Source organism: Arvicanthis niloticus, chromosome 12, assembly GCF_011762505.2.
Source record: "Arvicanthis niloticus isolate mArvNil1 chromosome 12, mArvNil1.pat.X, whole genome shotgun sequence".
NCBI lineage: Eukaryota > Metazoa > Chordata > Mammalia > Rodentia > Muridae > Arvicanthis > Arvicanthis niloticus.
The window spans coordinates 76291218-76313018 of NC_047669.1; the positions used below are offsets into that span (position 1 = coordinate 76291218).

Here is a 21801-nt window from a genome sequence, read left to right on the forward strand (position 1 = left end):
CTTGCTGGAAGCCTGCTCACCCTTTAGCTGACCTTCAGATCTAGGAGCATGCTGGGATCTGAGGGAAGAGCCTTGCCAGCCTGTGACTGTCACCTGTGTTGACCTGTTGGGTTCCATTGTAACGCGTTTCCAGAACTGTAGGTGTTAGCTCCCTAAAGGCTGCACATGCCCAATGAGTTTCTTGCCTTAGCACAATGCCAGAGTTACACCAGCTGCTCCTTGAAGGATACATGATTAAAAAGCACTTTGCTCTAATAGAGCTAATTTAACGTGTGGTGATTGTAATCGGTTCCATCTCCTTATTTCATTTGACAGGAGGAACGTTCAAATCCGAGCTGTGTTTGAGCTGACTCTTTAATCAGGGTAGGAATTCCCTCTACTTAAGTCTATGGATGAGACCTCCAAGTGCCTTCGAGGGCGGGTCCTGGGCTCTGGAGGTTGCATCTCTCTTTCTGGCTGCAAGTACAGTTTCCAAAGCCAGTGAGAATACGGCTGCTTTTCTGCCTTTTATTTCTCAAAGGTACTGAGTGGTTCTTCCCTTTCCCAGGGTCTCTGTTATGATTATGATGTCCAGGTGGTGTGCACACGCAGGATAGAATAATCCCTATCCATGACTTGAGGACCACAAGGGGCACAGACCGGGGAAGGAACGGCTTAAGGCATGTGTACCTGAGAGAGGCAGGCAAGACTGAGGCCAGAAGGCAGCAGGTCAACTCCAGGACTGTCAGGGTCGACAGTGGGAGAACTCTACTGAAGCAGCAAAACCCTGTAAGTGTGTGGTTGTTGGGGGAAGGAGGTAAGAGTGTAGTCTAAGGAAACTAGCAGGGGCTGCACGGGGACCTCATGCAGCTGGAGGAGGCGCCAGTTCAAGTCCCCAGCCTGTTTCACCCTTGCAACCCCATTACAAGGTCAGATCTTGATAGCAATCCATACCATAGATGGGCCCATGTGTTGGGGCTTTCCAACACATTCCCATGAGCCCCCAAGTGGGACCCAGGAGAAGCACCATCAGGCAGTGACCATGAAGCCATCTACTAGGGCATTTATGAAAGAACAGCCCACACAGGTGCTGATAGTCACGCTAAAGACCCTTGGATGTTTGGACAGCTCCATACCTCCAGCATGTCACCACGGGCCCTTGATTTGAGAGCTCACATCAGGACTTGGCCTCTCCAGCGTCACCCCTGATGATGGCACAGTTTGAGTCTTTGCCTGTCTATTTATAGACAGCATTTAGCACCACTGGGCTCTGCCTTTCAGGCCAATTTTGCTCAATGGATGGAGAATAAAGTCCTGGGTACCTGAAGGGCAAACTCAGAGTAACTTCTTCCACTGTGAAATTGCTGCATGCTCTTTTTTTTTATTTTTTTAAAAAACATTTTATTATTTGTGTGTGTAAGTGTTTCGCCTGCATGTATGCCTACGCACCATGTGTGCCAGGTGCCTGTGGAGGCTGAAGAAGAAACTGGATCCTTAGGGACTGGAGTTACTGATGGTTGTGAGCAGCAGTGTGGGTGCTAGGAATTGAACCTGGGTCCTCGAGAAGAGCTATTAGTGATCTTAGCCACGGAATCATCTCTCCAGCCTCTCTCTATTGTCTGAATAGTTTCTGGTGGAGTAAGTTGGAAAAACTATACATTTCATAGATGCAAACAGAGGTTACAGTTTTAAAGGCTATTTAGAAGGTGGCCGTTGGTCAGATCCCACGTACAGGTAACATGCCTTGTCTGGCCTCAGTGGGAGAGGAAGTGCCTAGCCTAGCACAGACTTGAAGTGCCAGGGTGGGAGGATACCCAGGGGGCCCCACCTACTCGGAGGAGAAGAGAAAGGGAGATAGGGAAAGGATTGTGGGAGGGGGTGATTGGGAGGAGGCAGTGAGTGAGATGTAAAGTGAATAAGTAAAAAAAAATTAAATTAAAATTAAAAAAGGAAAATATATGTACAGAATAAGAAAAAAAAGTAGCCTTTGGAAGGTCACAAGTAGGCAGTCAGTTATGTTGTGTGTGCTGTGTTCCATTCTAGACTTCACTGCCCTCTCTGGTCACCTCACACTGTACAAACACACACACACACACACACACACACACACACACACACCTTTCTCCGCTGACTTCCTGTTTCTCTCTGTGATTCAGTTTTTCTTCTGAATTCTAACATGTGAACTCCCTGTGTTTTTGCTTTCTCTATTTCTCCACATCATTTTTCTTTCATCCTGTTTTAATTTTCTCTCCTCTGTCTCCTCACTTCAAAAAATGAGACATAAATATTTTAAATATTCTACTTATTAAACATAGGTGCTTTTTATCAGGCACCTTGGAACCTGTTGATAGTTTAATTTCTCAGGGACGAGTTTTTCGAGGTTGGCAGTGTGGGGTGGGAAAGCGGAGGGGAGGCCACGTTGCTGCTACTTGGACCACGCTTAGATATACAGTGGTGTGCTTTGCCATCAGTCCAACAGAGATGTCTGAGGTGGCTCTGTGGTGTAATGGATAGTGCATTGGACTTCTAGTGACAAAAAAGAAGTGTCTGGTGAGCAGATGGTTCTGCTTGGCGGTTGTGGGGTGAAGCGTTCACTGGCTCTGAGCCTGTGTCAGAGCAAGGTGTCCAGGGCATCTGTGTTCTCTCCTTGTCCTGGGCATCTGTGGTTCTGTTCACATCCCGGGCATCTGTGGTTTTGGGCATCTGTGTTTTGTTCTTATCCTGGGCATCTGTGGTTCTGAATCTGTTTGTGTCCCGGGCATCCATGTTCTGTTTGTGTCCCTGTCCTTAGTGGCCATGGATGAGATGTTCCATTCATTTTATGGAGGTAACTGGTCTTTCTTGCCTCAGTTTCCTGATTCGAACTTCCTGTCAATGATCATGCTCCTGTCTGCTTATCAGTCTTTTTTGCAGAGTCAATATCCGCTTGTATATCTCATGATTCATAGATTTAATTTTAATATCATGCTTCTTTGTGAACTCATAATTCTGTTTCTCGGAATCTGAGTGTGCCTGGCTTCCTAAGGCTGCACATGTCTCTGAGAACCAGGAACTGCTGCCTTAGGGTGTGTTTATAAACTCTTTCCTTAAGCCTTAAATTCCCTCACTCACTAGACATAGTTGTGGTTTCCTCTAAGACACAGCAATTCAGAATGGCTGTTCTCCTCTTGAGAATTCAGAATCTGATGTTTTTCTGATGCAGGGGATCCACAGTCATTAGAAAAACAGAAGACAAATCTGAAACTTTGCGCCAACCCCATGACAGCCAAGAGAGGATCCTGCATCTGACACATGGCAGGAGAATTAAGACACTGTGATCATAGTGACCCAGACTGTGTGGTGTCCTTTACAATTCACCAGGAGAATTAAAACAGTATAAACTGCACCAGAAGCAAGTTTCTCACAGACTTTGTAAGAAAGGTCTAGCCTCACAACTTGTGTTACAGGCTCTGTAAGGAAGGTCTAGCCTCACAACCATGTTTCACACTCTCTGGTTGAATTCATTCACACACTGGAGACAGAATTCACACTTGCAGGCAGTAGTGCTAAATTCTAAGCAGTGACTCAGAGGAACCATGGAGTGGAACACAGCAGCTCCTGTCTATAAGCACTCACAGGCCTGAGGCTGAGGTAGGATGACCTCTGTGAGTTATGGGCCAGCCTGGGCTATAGAGTGAGAAGGGGGATGAAGAAGAAAACAACAAAGGAGAAATGAAACAGGAGGGAGGAGGATAAGGGCTTTGAGGACTGACCAGAAGGAGGAAGAGGATGGTGATGGTGAAATAGTGATGATGACAATAGTGATGGTGATGACCATGATGATGGTGGTGATGGTGATGATGATGATGTGTGGGTCATTTACACTGGTCTTTAAGATGCAGAGATTAGGATTTAGCTTTTTAGCTGTGGTTAGCGAAGGAGTGGCCACTCTCTGTATTTGTAACACATTGTGAAAGCTGTGTTACTTTGTTTCACAATGACCTGACAGGAGCACAGGCTGCAGGGCTTGGAGAGGCTTTTAATTATAAAGACCCAGTTTGTGGTGCTTGCAATCAAGAGGGAAACACTTTAAATATATGTAAAACCATAGGTAGAGCAGGATGGGGCAGGGTGGGAGGGGGCAGGGCAGAGAATGACACAGAAATGAAGAGGGGAAGAATCCAGGGAGGCTTGTGCCTCTTCTGCTCCCAGTCACACAGTCCGTGGTTACATGATGGATGACATTGGCCTAAGGTTAGACTTATTTGAACTCATGTGGAGGTTTGGGGGTCACAAGCTAAAAGAACTCAACAACAATGACATTTTTACGGCATCTCATCTAGGAATGGAAGGTGATGAGTGTTGAGGTTTTTGATTATGTATTGTTGACATGAGTACCACCATGAGAAGAGGCATAGCTTTTCCTGGAGGGTTCGCAAAGTCCTCCTGTGATCCAAGTGTCAATGCTGACAGTGTGTGGAAAAAGTCCACCTTAGCCTCCCCCCACCATGTTTACACCCTAACGATGGCAGAGAAGCGCTAAATCCTCACCCTCGGCCAGCTACACACAAGAATCCTGCTTTCCTGTTAACCATAGATAAGGAGTGTGCAGAGCTTCCAGGGCTTGGTGGCTCTTCCATCAGAGTGGGCAGAACCTACCCATGCTCAGCTTTGCTATGACCACATGCCTGTCCCTAGTGAGGGTCCCAGGACCCAAACCATCCAAGGACAAGACACTTTGCCATAGAGGAATATTCAACTCAGCAGTCACACCATCAAAGGAATAAAAACCCCGACGATATGCACAAGTGTTTGCAGTCCTTCTGGAACCATCTGCACGGAAGCTGTTATCAGGAGCGATGTACATTTTCAAAAGAAAAAAGAGTTGGCTTATCCCTTCTCTTTATAGTCTTTAATATTAAATGTCAACAGAGGAAATTGCTCTTGTCATCTTTGGAGTGATCTATTGTAATTATTTCCCCTCCCTTCCTGAAGATGCTTTGTGGATTCCATTCATTTAGCTTAAGAGCTTAGGGCATTAAAACACAGATCTATTCAGAATGGAAACCGCTGCAAGTTACTTACACGTTATGGACTCTTCTTTTGTCTGTTGGAAAGCTCTGGATGATACCAGATTGGTTTATTCCTGAGTTAGGGAAACTCTGGATGATATCTGATTTAACCATGACTCAGGGAAACTGAATGATACCCAATCAATTTAACCCTGACTCAGGGAAACTGAACAATACCCGATTGCTTTAATCATGACTCAGCATTCCTTCCTCCTTTTTATACGATCCAGTCCATGGGTTAGGCACACTTAAAACTTCATCCAACTTGGGTAAAATCTCTGACAAGTCAGGCTAAAATTATCGTGGATTCCCAACTCCAAAAGCAGTAACACAAAACAAATCCATTTCTATTCTTTAGCTCCATGCTTAGGCAACATTTTTAGTCTGAAAACTTGATCCCAAACAAGTTAAATTTTGAGTATTGCATAAAACAATCCTGATAGAATGCCATACAATAAAGCAGACAGACCTTTGCTTTCCCAGGAATTAAAAATAAGCTTAAAGCTTATTTTATGTCACAACAGGGTTTGGTCTTAGCATGATTTTGCATTTCTCCATTCAAAACCAAAAATAAGTAATAAATTTCAAGGTACTCACTCATGGATTCAGTTAACTTAGCCATCGTCATTTCTTCTTTGTGCTTTTCCTGGGGTGGGGGTGGGGGAGAGAGAAAACAATTATATACAATGTGTCTTAGACATGAACATGCCAGTGGCAGCTGCCTCTCTTGCTTTCTTTTTCCTAGGTCAGTTATATTGCAACACTGTTACCAGAGAGTTACGGAAAAGAGGATTTTTTAGAGCATTAAAAACCGCCCCATTGCTCTTGGCAGTGAGCGACTGTCACACTGATCTTGGATATATATAATTGGTGACGCACGACCAGTTTTCAAAACCTTTTTGACACTGGAGTTTTGACATCCATATGCCAAATTTTTGTTCTTTATTTTCCCTCATAGAATCCTTTTTATTTTTTCTTTTTCAGTATTTTTAGAGCTGATATTTTTGTAGTCATTTAGTTCCCAAAAGACTAGATAGATTTTATACATCCTCCTCTGTCTTACTTTTTCCATTCCCTTGGAGTTTTCCAAAAGTCGTTGTGTTTGTTTGATTGTTCTCTAACCTTACCTATTTTGAGCTGAAAACATTTTGTTTCAACCAGATGTAGGTTATAACCCACCGAGTCCTAGAGTCAAGCTAATCCATCCAGAGACCAACTCTGTCCTAATTAAAAAAAAAAAAAAAATCTTTGGGGCTGTTGAGAATAACAGTCCCTTTCCAGAGATGATCTTGCCTATTTCTTCAAATGACTTTGGGTTTCCTTTACATCTTCAGTTCCTAACATGAACAGTAAGTCAACACTGAGTGACATTGATTTCAGTCCTCTGTAGACATGTCTGTCTGATTCTGAGGCTAGGACGTTTTCACCACGAAATATCAAAGGCTACTGTAATCCATGCCTGGACATAGTCACAGGAACACTAGTGATCATGTTCTAGTCCCTATCAACAGGTATGGATGGATGGTTATGTGTGTGTATGGGTGTGTGTGTGTGTGTCTGTGTATGGGCATGTGGGGGGGCATGTGTGTGTGTGTACAGGTTTGTGTGTGTGTATTGGAATGTGTTTTTATATGGGCATGTATGTGTGTGGATAGGCTTGTGTGTGTGTATACAGATGTAGGGAGCCAACAGAAGGCAGCTATCATCTGTGCAGAAATCTTGAGCCATATACCCTGACAAGAGACTTGATTACAACAGCTTACAACAGCTGAGCACACTCTGATAACATCTTGTTTTAGATACCCAGGATCTTCCCTTGGGTGTGTGAGACTTAAAGGTGTGTGACTTAAGGGCATGACTTAGAGATCAGATTTAGAGACAAAAATGTTGCCAAAGCTGCCCCACATTGCTCCAGTCTGAGGGTCGGGGTTCAGCAAGAGAGTGAGGACAGCCGTGAGGAATGGAGACCAGACAGTGTGTGATTCAATCCGTTTATTCTTCAGTCTCTCTTCTTAGTCTAAGTCCCAAGTCTTGAGTTCCTAGTCCCTAGTGCCTTCAAGTTCCAAGTTTCCAGTTCCAAGTTCTCCTCCAAGTGCTAAATGCCTAACAATAGTTGTCTGTCTCAAGTCTCAAGTGCCTACTGTCTAATGCCTAATGCCTAATAATAATAATTTCTTCTGTCTGCTTCTCACCTTTTATATGTCTCACTTCTAAGCCACTCCTTTAAGTCACACCTTTAAGTCATGCCCTTAGGTCTTGTCTCTAAATCTGATCTCTAAGTCACGCCCTTAAGTCACACACCTTTAAGTCTTACACACCCAAGGGAAGATCCTGGGTATCTAAAATAAGATGTTATCAGAGTGTGCTCAGCTGTTGTAGGCTGTTGTAATCAAGTCTCTTGTCAGGGTATATGGCTCAAGATGGCTGCATGGATGATAGCCACCTTCTGTCGGCTCCCCACATACAGGCTTGTGTGTGTGTATGGGCATGTGTGGGGGGCATGTGTGGGGGGCATGTGTGTGTGTGTATGGGCATGTTGGGGGGCATGTGTGTGTGTGTACAGGTTTGTGTGTATGTATGCATGTGTATTGGAATGTGTGTTTATATGGGCATGTATGTGTGTGGATAGGCTTGTGTGTGTGTACAGGTTTGTGTATGTGTATTGGAATGTGTTTTTATATGGGCATGTATGTGTGTGGATAGGCTTGTGGGTGTGTGTATAGGTTTGTGTGTGTGTGTATTGTAATGTGTTTTATATGAGCATGTATGTGTGTAGATAGGCTTGTGTGTGTGTATGGGAAGGTATGCACCCTGCAGGGCATGTGAAAGTTGGGAGAGAACCTCAAGTGGAAGCCCTCACTTTGTTTGAGACAAATTCTCTCTGTCACTCACTGCAGCATCCCCAGGGAAACTGGCTGATGAACCTCCAGAGATTCTCCTGACTCCACCCCTCACCCTTCCTTTAGAATGCTGGGATTACTGTGTTGGGCTTTACCCACTGGGCCATATCCCTGATCCTCGATCCCCACTTCTGTATCTATGCCTCTTTACTGACGTGGAAAACAGTCTGCTAAATATCAGCACGACCTACCTGATGCTTTTAGCCACCAAGCCTTGAACATTAGGCACACATTTTCCCAGTCAGTAAAAGACTACATCATAATTTAGTGATGTTGTGGCTTTCATCCTGGGGGGCAGAAAATGTTCATTTAATTTATTTATAAGGATGTATTCCTTCTTGATATCATTTATTCACTTGTGTTTTGCTATTTTATAAAGCGTCACGACAAGCACTGGGTCTTGCTCCATCATCCGGTGTGAAGCAGTATTCACTAGGACTCAAGGCTGCCCCTTCCCTCCTGTGCTTGCCAGCTTGCCTGTGATATCCACACTCTACCCTCCAGCTTTGACAAAAACGACAGGGGTATCATGGTGCTTTGCTATTTCACACATTTTTTTTTTCTTGGCTATTGCTTGCTTATAAACCATGAACTCGCCGGGCGGTGGTGGCACATGCCTTTAATCCCAGCACTTGGGAGGCAGAGGCAAGTGGATTTCTGAGTTTGAGGCCAGCCTGGTCTACAGAGTGAGTTCCAGGACAGCCAGGGCTACACAGAGAAACCCTGTCTTGAAAAATAAAAAACAATAACAACAACAAAACAAAACCAAAAAAAAAAAAAAAAAAAACCACCCATGAACTCTTGGCTTATGCTACCTCCTCATCAACATTTGTGTTCTTAGAGACAGGTTGGCATTTTTGTCCTAATGGCCAGCCTCTTAGGACACTGAGCATATTACAGCTGCTCGGCTAACACTTGAGATGTTTCCTGCTGGCTCAGGTGTCACAGCACAGTCAGCAAAACTGTTATTCATCCTTACTACAGCACTGTTCCCACTCTGGAAGCTGTCTCTGAAAGGTGCACTTGATTGAGTGGCAACAAGTCACACAGGCTGTATTTATAAAAGTGAAAGCAAACAGTGGCTTTGATTTAAGACTCCTAGACCATCCTAGTTTATCTAGAGATACCAAGAAACAGCATGTCAAGTATCCTGGGGCACGCACGACTGCAGCAGCTGAGAGGAACCTGTAATGACACTGCTGGTTCAGATCATGCATACTCCGTGTGCAACCTGACAGCTTCCGGGAAGAGTGGGCCTGAGCAGGCTGTGGCAGTGCAGGCAGGGACTCAGGGAGTTTCAACCTTGGCCTGCAGGAATCTCCAGCCACTGAGGTTGGCTTCATTTCACTGCTTTGGCATCTGACCCCTCCCTGCCCTCTGCTTGCCGAGTTCGTACCCCTCCTTTATGTTCTGGCGCCAATTCCTCAGGCCTCATTTGGATCACTGTTCCCTTCTGCCTGACCTAGAGGGGAGACCTCCAACATAATACAGTGCATTGGCTAGTTTTATGTCAACCTGACACAGGTTAGAGTCTTCAGGGACGAAGGTAAGTGGGAAGGCCCAGCTCACTGTAGGAAGTGACATCCCTGAGCTGGTGGTCCTGGGTGCAATCAGATAGCAGGCTGAGCAAGCTGTGCAGAGACATCCAGTAACCAGTCCTTCTCCACGGCCCCTACATCAGCTCCTGCCTTGAGTTCCTGTCATAACTTCTCTGGACAATGAGCTACAAGTTGTAAGATAAAATAAACCCTTTCCTCCTCACGTTGCTTCTGATTTGTTTCTGTTGTTGTTGATATTATTATTATTATTATTATTATTATTATTATTATTATTATTATTATTATTATTTTCAGAGCAGTAGAAACCCTAACTAAAACACACAGACATGCAGATTCCCAGATTCCGGGCATTCTGTCCTTAAGCATTCCCTTCAGGTTGATCTGTCTTCTGACGCGTGACTGCTTCTCCTCTCACTACAAGGCTGCCTGCCATGGTTTGGACTCTTGGTCTTACTGATGGGTGGTCCTTGGAACTCATTCTCCCTTTCATCTGTAGTTAAAGGGAAGCTCTGACATCGTGAGAGGAGGGGTCTGTAAAAATCCTAAATTTAGCTCTCTCAGACTGACTCATCTATAGCATAACGTACAGTGGAAATCACGACATATGTTTTGGGGTAAGTAGTTTAGTCACTCCACTGCATGTCTTTAAACTCCTTATGGCCTTCCCTCATTATCAGAAAGTTGATGTTTGCAATTACATGGCATGTGGACCCAATACAGCCTGCACATTCCATTCCTGGTCCCAAGTAAGCATTCTACATCCTAAGCCAAGGCGCCCTCCATAGTAAATGGCTTCCTGGTTGTTGGATTTGCATTACTGGGAAGAGATTCTGAAATATAGCCCAGCAAAACTGGAAGATGTTTTGCTAGCAATGATCAAGTCAAGCCCCACAGAGATGGCAGCTGATAAAACTAAACCCAGGAGAGAGTGGGCCTTGCCAGGAGAGGGAACATTCCACTTCCTCTCTCTTCCCTACCCAGCAAGGCACTCAGCCCATATCCGACCTTCCCAGATGCAGTCTGCTCAGTGCTATCTTCCCTTCTTCCACCCTCAACACTGAAGGTTGGTTTTAAATCCTGCTCCCCTTACAACCCCCTCCCCCTGAAACACAAAACTCGACTTAGCCACTATGATGGTTTGTATATGCTCAGCCCAGGGAGTGGCACTATTAGAAGGTGTGACCCTGTTGGAGTAGGTGTGGCCTTGTTGGAGTAGGTGTGTCACTGTGGGTGTGGGCTTTAAGACCCTCATTCTAGCTTCTTGGAAGCCAGTATTCTGCTAGCAGCCTTCAGATGAAGATGTAGAACTCTCAGCTCCTCCTGCACCATGCCTGCCTGGATGCTGCCATGCTCCCAACTTGATGATAATGGACGGAACCTCTGAGTCTGTAAGCCAGCCCCAATTAAATGTTGTCCTTGTAAGAGTTGCCTTGGTCATGGTGTCTGTTCACAGCAGTAAAACCCTAACTAAGAGCCACCACTACAGTTTGAATATCAACTTGCCTCTCCAGGCTTGTGATCCTGAGCACCTGTTGGCCGTGAGCTTAGCTGGTGGATGTAGGGCTGTATAAACTGGTTCTAGAGGTTATAGGTCAGTCCAACAAACCATGCTGGGAGCTCCTCTAGGAACATCTCCAGCCAAGGTACCTGCCTGCTCTGATGAACTGCAGTCCTGATGCCGTGAGCTGAAGTAAATCCTTTTCCCTTTAAGCTGTATTTGGTTGTAGTTACAATAAAGGGGTAGGTGTTATGCTTGCAGTTTGTTTTCCTGGCTAAAGATGCTGTAGGCTTTGTCTTCAGTGAGGGCTGGCTGCCCCACTGCCCCATACCTGCAACCCTGTATCCCACGGCTGCTTTACTTCCCATCCTGATTAGAGCCATACCTTCTGTCTAGACAGCCCGGATTCTGTGTGTCCTTCTTTTCTGACTCCGGAATTAATCCCGAAAAACTCTATTAGCTGCCATCTCATTTCTAATTTCTCTACTCTTTCTGACCATCCTTCTTGAGTTTAATTTGTGAATGCTGTGTTAATGGACAGATGCATTGATGTATTACATTCCTGTGTGGAAGGGGAAGGGGCCCATGAACCCCTACGCCTAACTAAAGGGCTACAGACAGTTGATGGCTTCTGGGGAAGGCAGGGTCAGTTTTCTTTAAAGGTATGGCTCCTGGTAGGTCAGCCACCCTCCAATGGATGGCCTCTTGACCAGGAGTATTATGGGAAGTTCAAACTGGAGTCTCTGGAGGGGAGGGAGGTGGATCTTGGAGGTGTTAAGGAGACGAGCTTGAGGTGAATGTGGTCAAAATATATGATTTGAAATTCTTTAAGAATTAATAAAAATATTCTTTAAAATCAAAGATGAGCTAGATAAAAACATATACAGAAAAAAAAAAGTGCTGGCTTGCTGACCACGGATCCTATCCAAGCTCCACTGCAGCCCTGGGAAGGGGATGCCACACTCAGCAGCAATTTGCTTCTAAGTGTGACTACTGGTGGCCTTTTAAGGTGAACAAACAAAGCCTCGGTTTGCCAGGGACTTTCCTGGGCAATGTCTTTCCATGGGGAGCCAAGGTCTTTGCACTGGAGGTCATCTTCCATCTCAGTGTCTCCTTCCAAATGGACAGAAAGCCAAGGGTGGGGGAACCTTCCTTGTTCCAAGAATAGTTTACACTGGCTTGCGCAGGAGCATTTCTGTTTACTTGTGTGTCTGGCTTGGGGCAGGGAAACAGTATGAGGAAGCAAATTTGAATGAGGGAGTTTGGAAGCCTGGAGGAAGAGAGGCTAGTGTCTTGGCTTGACAGTTCTTAGCCATTTAGTCACTTGCAGTGGACAATTCACCATCTTCTGTTTAAGTGAGGACTCATGGTGTGTGAATGCCTTCATCTAGAGGCCTTTTATAAAGCACACCGGACTGTGGGCACAAACACTGAGGGGTTAGGGTCCCATGTGTCCCCTAGATACCATGTAAAAGCTTGGGTTGTAGCTGCTTTCGTATCTGAGAACAAATACTGACTGTGGCATTGTGCATATCCAGACCTAAGACTGCCAGTCCCCTCAGGGTAGACTCACCAGGAGAGTGACCCTGTCACTCACCCACCTCACCAAAAGAAAACACCAGGTTCTGGGACCTGTGTACTGCTCAGGAGGACTGGGCCCTCCAGCTCTGAGGGCAGCCTCCTGCAGTGTTTTTCTAGGTTGTGTGGAACAATAGAGATGTTAGAGTTAAGAGGAAATGTGGTGTGTTTGAACCAGATGCATCCCTGATGCTGAAGGAAATCTCCCTGTCTTGATGGAGCTGCATCAGACTCTGCTGGAGCTCTGAATCTAAGGAATAATGAGTATTTAATGCTCTGTCTGATGGCATTCTCTCTGACATGCCTGAAAGTCAACAAAGGCTCAGTGGTTGCTATGTGATTGTGTGTGTGTATGAATGTGTGTGAATGTGTATGCATGTGTGTATAATATCTGTATGTGTGTGAATGTATGTATACATGCATCTGTGTTTGCGTGTGTGTATGCAGGCACATGAGTGTGATATATATGTGTGATATGTGTGCATATGTATAAGTATGTGTATATGTGTGTATATATGTGTGTGTGACATGTATGTGTATATGTAATATGTATATGCATGTGTGTGATGTGTGTATAGTAACTATGTGTGATTGTATGTTGTGTGTATATATGTAAATGTGGGATGTGTGTGTATGTATGCATGTGTGTGTGATTTGTATGATTATGTGTGAATATGTGTATGCATGTGAATGACTATGAATGCATGTGTGTATATGCATGTGTTTTCATGTGTGTATGTATGTGTGTTTGTATGTGTGTGATGTGTGTGTGTGTGTGTGATAGGTGCATGCATGTGTGTGATATGATGAGTGTGTATGTGAGATGTGTGTGTATATGGATGAGTGTGTATGTATATGTTTGCATGATTTGTGTGTGTATGCATTTGGGTGTGGTGTATGTGTGTGTGGTGTGTGTGTGATATGTATATGCATGCATGTGTGCATATGTGTGAATTTATGATTTGTGTGTGTGTGTTTGTGTGTGCATGTGTTGGGGAAGAGGTGACATCTATAGAATAGAGTTTCAGCAGGTGGAGGAGGTGCTTCTGCTGCTTGGGGGGGGGTAATGTCAACCCCAGGGCAGGGGTGGCTGTACCCAGCATATGCCATACCCTCTTCACCTGCCACCACCCCAAAGCAGGGTTTAAAGGATGAAGGAGAGGCTCACTTAGCCTGATATATTTTGAACCAATCACATTTGCATCTCAGATATTTTTATCTTTCTAAACTGTGCTCACACTCACCAGAAAACTGTGATCTCCCTTTCAAATTACAAGCCCACAAAGGAACATTTCTGCAAGGTGGGAGGCAGTAGTGCCATTCTGTAAACTCTTATCTCCAAATGGTCCTCATCCCCAGGTTAACACAGGGCCTCCAGCCTCCTGCTGTGGTCTTGAGGGGGAGGGGAGTGTTTGCAAATGTTCCTTTGATGTCCCCTGGCTCCTCCCCCTTCCTCTTCTGGCTTGAGGATATGCAAGTCACTGGAAGACACGTGGAATGATGGACATCCTCAGGTAGGCAGTCAGATGGGTGCTCCTTGCTTATGGCATCATTGATATGGCTGTGAGTCTGTCTTGAGAGATGCAGGTGCAAGCATTTAAGAACCACCAGCTCATACAAAACTAATGGCAATGGTTAGCAAGCATGCTATGACTGTCTGGGGACAATATGTATTTAGAATTGAACACTATAAAACAGAGATTACCATGAAGTTATTTCCTGAATATTTTCTGAATTGAGATACTCCTTCCTGGTGGGGAGTGGGTAGCTCAGAAGGAGCTAGCTCAAAAACCTAGACTCAAGTTGAGGTGGGAAATCAACACTGTGGTGCTCATGACTGAGGGAAAGCAGAGAGGTGGACAGCCAAGGCCAGAACCCGGGCGAGCTTCTTGGTGCTCTTCATGAGCTAAGGGAAGTGGCTGGTGACATGAGATGCAATGCTTTCTTGGATGCCAAATGATACAGGGGTTTATGAATGAAGCATTACAGACAGGAAGTTGACTCTTCTTGCCGTTGGACTAAGTTAAAGACCCACTAACCTGTCGATGGGAGCGAGTTCTGATGTGCTATTGAGCTGCAGGGTGTCGATAATCATAATGTTCTCTGCATTTCAAAAGCCAGAAGGAAGCATTCCAAAAGTTTAATGTAAAGAAATGATCACTGTTTGGGGAGATAGATGTGTTTTCCCTGATTTAAGCATCACGCAGTGTACACACATATCAAACACCACATGGTACCACATGAATCTATACAGTTTTGTGATTTTATATACCACTTAAAGCAAATTTAACTGTACAAAGACCCCCTAAGGAAACCTCAAAATTTCATGATTTGGGGTGAAAATGTGGAGGGGGGTTATTTGAAGGCAGGGGTGAAGCTTTTACTGGTTAAGACATACAGGGTATGTGATGGTTTGTATATGCTTGGCCCAGGGAGTGGCACTATTAGGAGATGTGGCCTTGTTGGAGTAGGTGTGTCACTGTGGGTGTGGGCTTTAATACCCTAGTCCTAGCTGCTTGGAAGCCAGTATTCTGCTAGGAGCCTCCAGATGAAGACGTAGAACTCTCAGCTCCTCTTGCACTATGCCTGTCTGGATGCTGCTATCTTCCCACCTTGATGATACTGGACTGAACCTCTGAACCTGTAAGCCAGCCCCAATTAAATGTTGTCCTCTATAAGACTTGCCTTGGTCATGGTGTCTATTGACAGCAGTAAAACCCTAACTAAGACAGGGTACTTTTGGTGACATGGCCCTTCATAAAAAAAAAAAATAATAAAAAAAAAAAAAAAAAAAAAAAAAGAACGAACTCATCCTGCATCCTTTGTGAGGACTGTAACATATGAATGCCCTCCTGGGTCTGCTTTGATGTCATTACTGTTGTCTGGTTGGTCAGATGGGCCCTGATACTCTGAAGGAAAGGGATGTTTCACCACAGCAGACCCAGCCTGACATTCAGGATGAGGCTGAAGTTAGTAAAAGCATAGCTGTGTACATGACTGGGTTTACCTGTCTTCACTCCCAGAACAAGTTTGTGGCAGGAAGGGCAGGTTCAGAGAACCACCTTAGGAAGTTTATATGATGAGTGTTGAGTGCATGAGACCCTACCAAAAGAAACAGGCTTGAACTGAGACTTAGAAATCGTTGGGTACCATAACTGCTATCTCCTACTCTAAGTTCTCAAAGATCCTTCTCTGTAGGCATCCTCCCTGGGGACCAAACTTGATCACTATCCCAGTGTGTTTGGTAAACTTCAGATGAGCCCCTGGAATCTCCTCAAGGTAGATGGCTTCTTGGTATATTGATGAGTAGCTCATCCTGTCCTCCTAGACTCCAGCAAGGTAAATCCCAGGGTGAGCATCATTACCCAAGCCCCACCAAGCAGCCTTCTTTACAGCAGGCCCTGAGCCTGACAGAGAGGTTACCTAGACAGGAAGATCCCAGAAAGCCTGGACATAATCACCACTGTCCTTTTTCCCCAGACAGGTGCTCCTGGCCCTGAGATGTACATGTTCTAGGGTCTCTCCCCAATGTCTCAGGATTCAAGTGTCAGTGTTAAATCCCAGGAGAAACCTGGCACATCAACTCAGTCTTTCTCTGCCCGAGACTTTCAGGAGGGCAAGCCTTGATGTTCTTTGCTTTTGTTTATGTGGAGTTACTTTGTTGCAGATAGATGGCGATGGGAATTGTGTTGACGTGATGAGGGCGGATAGTGAAAGGGTTAGCACAGTGACCTCCTTTGGCATAAAAGGGATGTTTAGGGAACAGCCACCTGGCCCACAGACTGTCCTGGTCTAAGCAATCACTGTGATCCCAAAGTGATGCAGATGAAGGTCACCAGAATGCTTGGTTTGCCGACAGCTAGTGTTGTAGTAGAAAGTCCACTGCAAAGATACCAGGCAGATGCCCTGGTATCTCAATTATGTCTCAATTGTGTCTGTCTTTACACTTCTGCCAGTCATCCTCACTGGCAAGAAGGAGTCAGAATTCCCACAGGGCTGAGGTGTGCTGATGACAGAGATTTTTCATGTTTCCCTTCAAAACCAGTTGGTTATAGTAGTGAACAAGAGTTTTTCATTCATTCATTCATTCACTCACTCACTCACTCATTCATTCATTCATCGGCCCATCATGGACCAACCTGCATAAGTCTCTGTTAAAACACAAGTGTTTGGAGGGTTGTGATCAGATTTCTGAGAGGAGATTGAGCTGATGGTGAAATTCAATTCTATCTTATATTGGGGAAACTTAACTGAAACTATCCCAATGCTTAGTGGACAGAGAAACCAGTTGAACATAACAGCCAGGCCACTCTGGGGCCAGTCATCGCCAGGATATTGGAACAGAAGCCATGATGGATTGCCACAGGAGCCCTGGCCACTGGAATCATCTAGGCAGCGGGTTTGGAGCAGATGCAGTAAGGTGAAGATTAGAAAGGTATGATTTTCTCAGCCATGCAGGTGCATCTAGCCATGACAGATCCACAGTCAGAGGAATGTTTTCAAAATGATACTTTGAAAATTTCTTCAGGCGCAAATATAACATTTACTGGAGCTGAAGATTGAGGGAAATTCATGGGTGGAAACAGTATCATTTTCTTGTGCTTCCTTGCCTATGCTTTCAGCCTGATCTTGTGGTTAGGTAGCCGAGGGCAGGGAGGGAAGGTGACTCTATTACTAAGTACCCAGTAATTGGTTCTTAGCAGCAGGGATCCCTAAGAATGAGGGAACATCACCCAATCCTCTTATATTACTCTGTGGCTTCTCTATTTTTTCTATTTATGATTAATTTCTTAATTTTAAATTGATTTAAAACATTCAAGAAGGAAAGATACTTCTCCCTATGTCTCTCAACAACGGTTATGTCTTTAACTTATTTAGTTTGTGTGTATGTATATATACATTCATGTAGGTATACATATGCTCATACATGTAAAATCCAGGGGAGAAGTTGGCTGTCTTTCTTCAGGTATAATCAACCCTTTTTTGAGACAGGGTCTCTCTCGTACCCTGAACTCATAAAGTAGTCTAGACTGGCTAACAAGTTACAGGGCCTGACAGTGTCTGCCTCTTCAGAGCTGGGCACATAAGCCTGATCCTCCAGGCTTGAGTCTTTTTTGTTTTAAAAGAAGCATGGATTAATGAGATTTATACTCATATCCTGATGCTTGCAAGGGAAGCACTTTACTGAGATATATCCCTAACTCTGAACATTGTTCTTTAACATAATAAGAAGGCTCTGACAGGTGAGGGGAAGGAAGCAGGCCAGACAGTGATCTGAGACACTGGACATGGATTCTCTGGGTTTTCTCTTTGCTTTGTGTGCCCAAGACTTGGCATTACAGACACCATTGTCTCAGACATATCAGGATATAGAAGACCCTGATGTCTCTAGCCAAATGATCAAGAAAGCAGACATTTAAAACAAAGCATTTTTCTAATAATTTCTCTAACTCTGGCTAGGAAAGAAAATAGCAGAACCCATGTTAAAAGCCAAGGCAAAACAGGGAGGGTAGACCTCTACCCTTGCCAGCCTCTGAAGGGCAGACTGTCAAGTCTAGATTTCCATCTTGCAAAGGTTAGGGAGACTCCTCTGGGATGAGTTCTGGAGTCTGGACATCTACTCGGATTTGACACGAGAAGTTGACTTTGCCTGTCCACAATGAGGTGGTGTTAAGATTGGGTAGACTTGGGACATTTACCATGACTTAACCCTATTCAACCACAGCCAAGCCCTATTCACAGAGGGTCGATGGAGACCAAATGGAAAGAGACAACCAGATATCCTTCATGCCTCAGTTCACACGACACCCTGGAGGCCCAGCAATGTGCCTGACCTTGTTCCCAGCCAGCCCTGATGAAGGTCTACCGTTAAGAGATGATGGCTCGAAGGGACCAGTGAGGTGATGCCCTCTGAAACCCACCAGAGTGGTTTTAAAGTAGAACTATTACAGCTTGGACGTGAAATGAGACACAGAATCTTACAACACTTGAAATGTCTAGGTTTCAACAGAAAAAAGGATCACTTCTGACACCAAGAGTCAGGAAGCTCAAATTGGGTGAGAAAAGACAAAATTTAGACAGTGCTGTGACATGGCTTTTAGACTCATCAGAGAGAGGGTTTAAGGCACATCATTTCGAGACAACTATGGGCATGATCAAACGATGTGATGAAAAAAAGTCACAAGGAAGACAAAGTGGGTCTTGGGGGGCATTAGAGGCTAGATCAAGCACTGAATAGAAAAATTGAAATTGAAAACTGAAGTAACTAAATAAAAGACTTAATGGATACGACAGAACACAGAGACAGTGACCTTGATGATAGAAGTTACTAGGTTTGATCAGCAGAGATAAAGAAAATGAAGAGGATTTATCAACACATCAGGCCCATATGGGAGGCAGAGTCAGGTGGATCTCTGAGTTCTAGGACAGCCTGGTCTACAGAGCAAGTTTCAGTGCAGACAGGGCTATACAGAGAAAACCCAAATAAAAAAAAAAAAAAAAAAAAAAACCAAAAAACAAAAAACAAACAAACAAACAAACAAAAAACAGAAACCCAAAATAAAACAAAACAAACAAACAAAAAAACCTCCAAAAGACCATGAACAAGGTGAAATAGGCATGACGAGCTATCATGGAAAGCAGAGCAGAGCAGAGCAGAGCAGAGCAGAGCAGAGCAGAGCAGAGCAGAGCAGAGCAGAGCAGAGCAGAGCAGAGCAGAGCAGAGCAGACACAACTCAACGAGAAATGTTAGTAAGATCAGAGGCTCTGTCAACCAAGGAAGCATAAATCACAGTGGATGACGACAGTCCAACAGCAGAAGCATCATATACGTAAGCAAAGCCTGATAATGAGCAGAAGTAGAAAAATTCCTAAGTGTAACTGAAAGCATCAACACGTTCCTTTTAACCGTGGCTGGAGCCATTAGAGAGAACACCAGCCATGGCACCACAGTGACTCAGCAGTTTTCCCAGCTAACAGGATGTAGTTGGTGGTGGCCAGACATTCGTCCAACTGCAGCAGCATGCACCTTCTTTTCAAGTGCTTCTGCATGAAGGGATATATTACAAATATCAGCCAACGTAAAGGGCGCATAATAGAGCTAGTTTTGGATCATAAACTGAAAAATCCAAAATGTGTATTTTCCCTCTTCCTTCTGTGCTCTCCCCTTATCTGTTCCACTTTGTGTTCTGCCCCTCTCCATCTCCCTGAGTTTGGTCAGCTTCACTTGAAGACTCAAACAGAAGACTTTAGAGTGGGACATGTCTTTTCTCACCCAGAGCTCTAAGGGAATGTGAGGACTAGACTTTGAATCATCTGAAGCCTTGTGGAATCTTCTCTCTCCTTGTGGAGAATTTCATGACCCCCACCTTGTTTGACTGTCCCTGGAACCTTTCTATATAAAATCAGAGGATGGTCTGATTCTATATTACTAAAGATGGGTTTTCATCATGGATGGTGTTTAAACAGTTCCCCGAACCCAAATAAACACACAATTAAATGGAGCAGAAAAATAGCTTTCCTTATGAGACCTGAAATCCAACAACAAACTTCCAATTCATAAGGCAGAAGTCAGGGCGGCTGCATCTGCTGGGCAGCCTCTCTCCCCGTGGACCAGCCGTTGCATAAGCCTGCTGTATTCACGAGATCCTCGGTACTGCTGAACCATGGAACCCTGTTCTGCCAAATGTGGTGATTCTATCAAAACCACATACTACCCATAATAGCCTCCTTGTGGACAATCCCAGGGCCTCTGATGTTTGGATACATACATAGTGGAAAGGAAAAATGACCCCCATCATGAGTTGTAAGGTGGGCCATTGGACAAGCACAGCCGGGGGCCTCTGTCTCTGCAGGGCAGCAGCTGTTCAACTCCTGTCCCCAAGGACAGCAGAAGGCAGAAGAGAAGGGGAATGAAGCAGAATCCAGGGAGCCCAAGGCAGAGATTCCTTCCTAAGGCTCTGTGCTCTACAGAACTAGGAACAGAGGCAGATGGCACTTGCTTTACTGTCGGTCATGTAGTCATGGACAGAGGCATGGGGGTGGACAGGAGGACTTTCTGGCCACTCTCTGGGATCTCTGAACTCTAAAAATCACAGAACTTGTCTTAAGAGCATCACATCGGTTACGCCATATGCTTTTCTGGGGTTGATCATGCCATGGGCTGGGACTGACATACCTGAGGAGGTAGCCAGTTCAACCCCTTCCACTTCCTTCTGGTGGCCAGGATCCCACATCTGGACTCTCTGCAGTTACCTTTCTTGCCCTCTCCCTGTGGATTGTTCTCTTGTGTAGATTGCTATGATTTTATGCTTCTGGCTTTAGGCAAAGCCAGGATCTCTGTTTCTAGTTCTGTCTTTATATAGACAAGCAATTCAAGGCTGGGGACCAGGTGTTCTTCTGAACAGTGTGGAGAAGGGATATCTCTGTCTCAAGAGATATGCACTCAAGCTCTTGTGGGGAACACACCCTGACATCTAGAAATAACTCAAATGCAGGGGGTGGAGAAGGAAGAGGGGGAGAAGGAAAGAGCATGCAAGCTGGCATTTGTGAACTACAGGGCATCTCGGTAAAACATCCATCACCATGTACACTGTGGCCTTCTACTGTAGAGAGTTGGGGAAGTTGTTTTGGAAATTATGAACACCTTCTCTTACCTGGGTGACTTGTGTTCAGGGTGGAGATTTAGAGGAAAACACTAGTTGCTTGGTTTCTTTTGATTGTAGGTCCTCTGGTGGTGTCATGGTGCTCTGTTTAACACTCTGGATAGGTAGGTGCAGGGTGGAACCACAGCCCACATTCTGTGAACTCATGGCCTGTGCCCCTCGTGGAATGCTGAGATGCATTGAAGTTCCATCAGAACTTCCGAGGGCAGAAGCAGAAGTATGCATTACTTCAAACCACTCACTATGGAGTCATCTTACTGTAGGATAGTGAGGCAAAGAAAGGAAGTGTGTGTGTGTGTATGTGCGTGTGCGCGTGTATGCGTGTGATGAGTGTACATTTGTGCATGTGTTTACATGTGTACATGTTACATGTGTGCATATGTGTGTGCATGTGTACATTTGTGCATACACGTGTAGGTGTGCATATGTATATATATGTATAATTATCTGTGTGCATGCATGTGTATATGTGTGTACACATGCACATACATGTGTGTATGTGTGCACGTGTATGTCTGTGTTTGTTCTTGTGTGTATATGTGCATCTCTGTGTGTACATGTGCATCTGTGTGT

General features: G+C 44.8%; 1 protein-coding gene across 1 annotated transcript in view; it reads right to left on the bottom strand.

Annotated features, from left to right (window-relative positions):
* The window catches only part of Kcnj6 (potassium inwardly rectifying channel subfamily J member 6), a 228167-nt gene that overhangs the window by 165399 nt on the left and 40967 nt on the right, over positions 1 to 21801 (bottom strand). The window contains 1 exon segment of the mRNA XM_034514720.2: positions 5628 to 5676. Within this exon segment, the coding sequence (XP_034370611.1) occupies positions 5628 to 5658 (31 nt within the window). The 5' untranslated portion in view covers positions 5659 to 5676.